Raw genomic sequence first — 267 nt, 5'->3', positions numbered from 1 at the left:
CCTCCCTCCACTCACCATCGACGGAGAGGGACGTCGTGTTGAGCCGAATCCTGCTGAAGGCCGTGTAGCCCGATCGGTCGCTCTCGTCGTTCTCGCAGTCGCAGTCGGCGCGGCGCTCGCCCTCGTGGGGACACGTCTCGGGGTTGAAGAGGCTGCGAGGGCGGGGAAGGGAGGCGGCTGAATTGGGTTGGGGGTCGGGGCGCGTTTGCTTCATTTCCTCGTGCATTTGTTTATTTCATTTATCTGGTGTTAGTGTTACTTCTTAAG

General features: G+C 59.9%; 1 protein-coding gene across 1 annotated transcript in view; it reads right to left on the bottom strand.

Moving 5' to 3' along the window:
- Positions 1-267, bottom strand: part of LOC119588872 (A disintegrin and metalloproteinase with thrombospondin motifs 9-like) — a gene marked incomplete at its 5' end in the record, with an annotated part of 149434 nt that overhangs the window by 6051 nt on the left and 143116 nt on the right. The window contains 1 exon segment of the mRNA XM_037937511.1: positions 16-152. Coding sequence (XP_037793439.1) covers positions 16-152 — 137 coding nt within the window.

This window comes from Penaeus monodon, chromosome 24, assembly GCF_015228065.2.
Source record: "Penaeus monodon isolate SGIC_2016 chromosome 24, NSTDA_Pmon_1, whole genome shotgun sequence".
In the NCBI taxonomy this organism is placed as follows: Eukaryota; Metazoa; Arthropoda; class Malacostraca; order Decapoda; family Penaeidae; genus Penaeus; species Penaeus monodon.
Note: the sequence above shows the minus strand (reverse complement) of the source record. Positions and strands in the feature narration are given on the sequence as shown.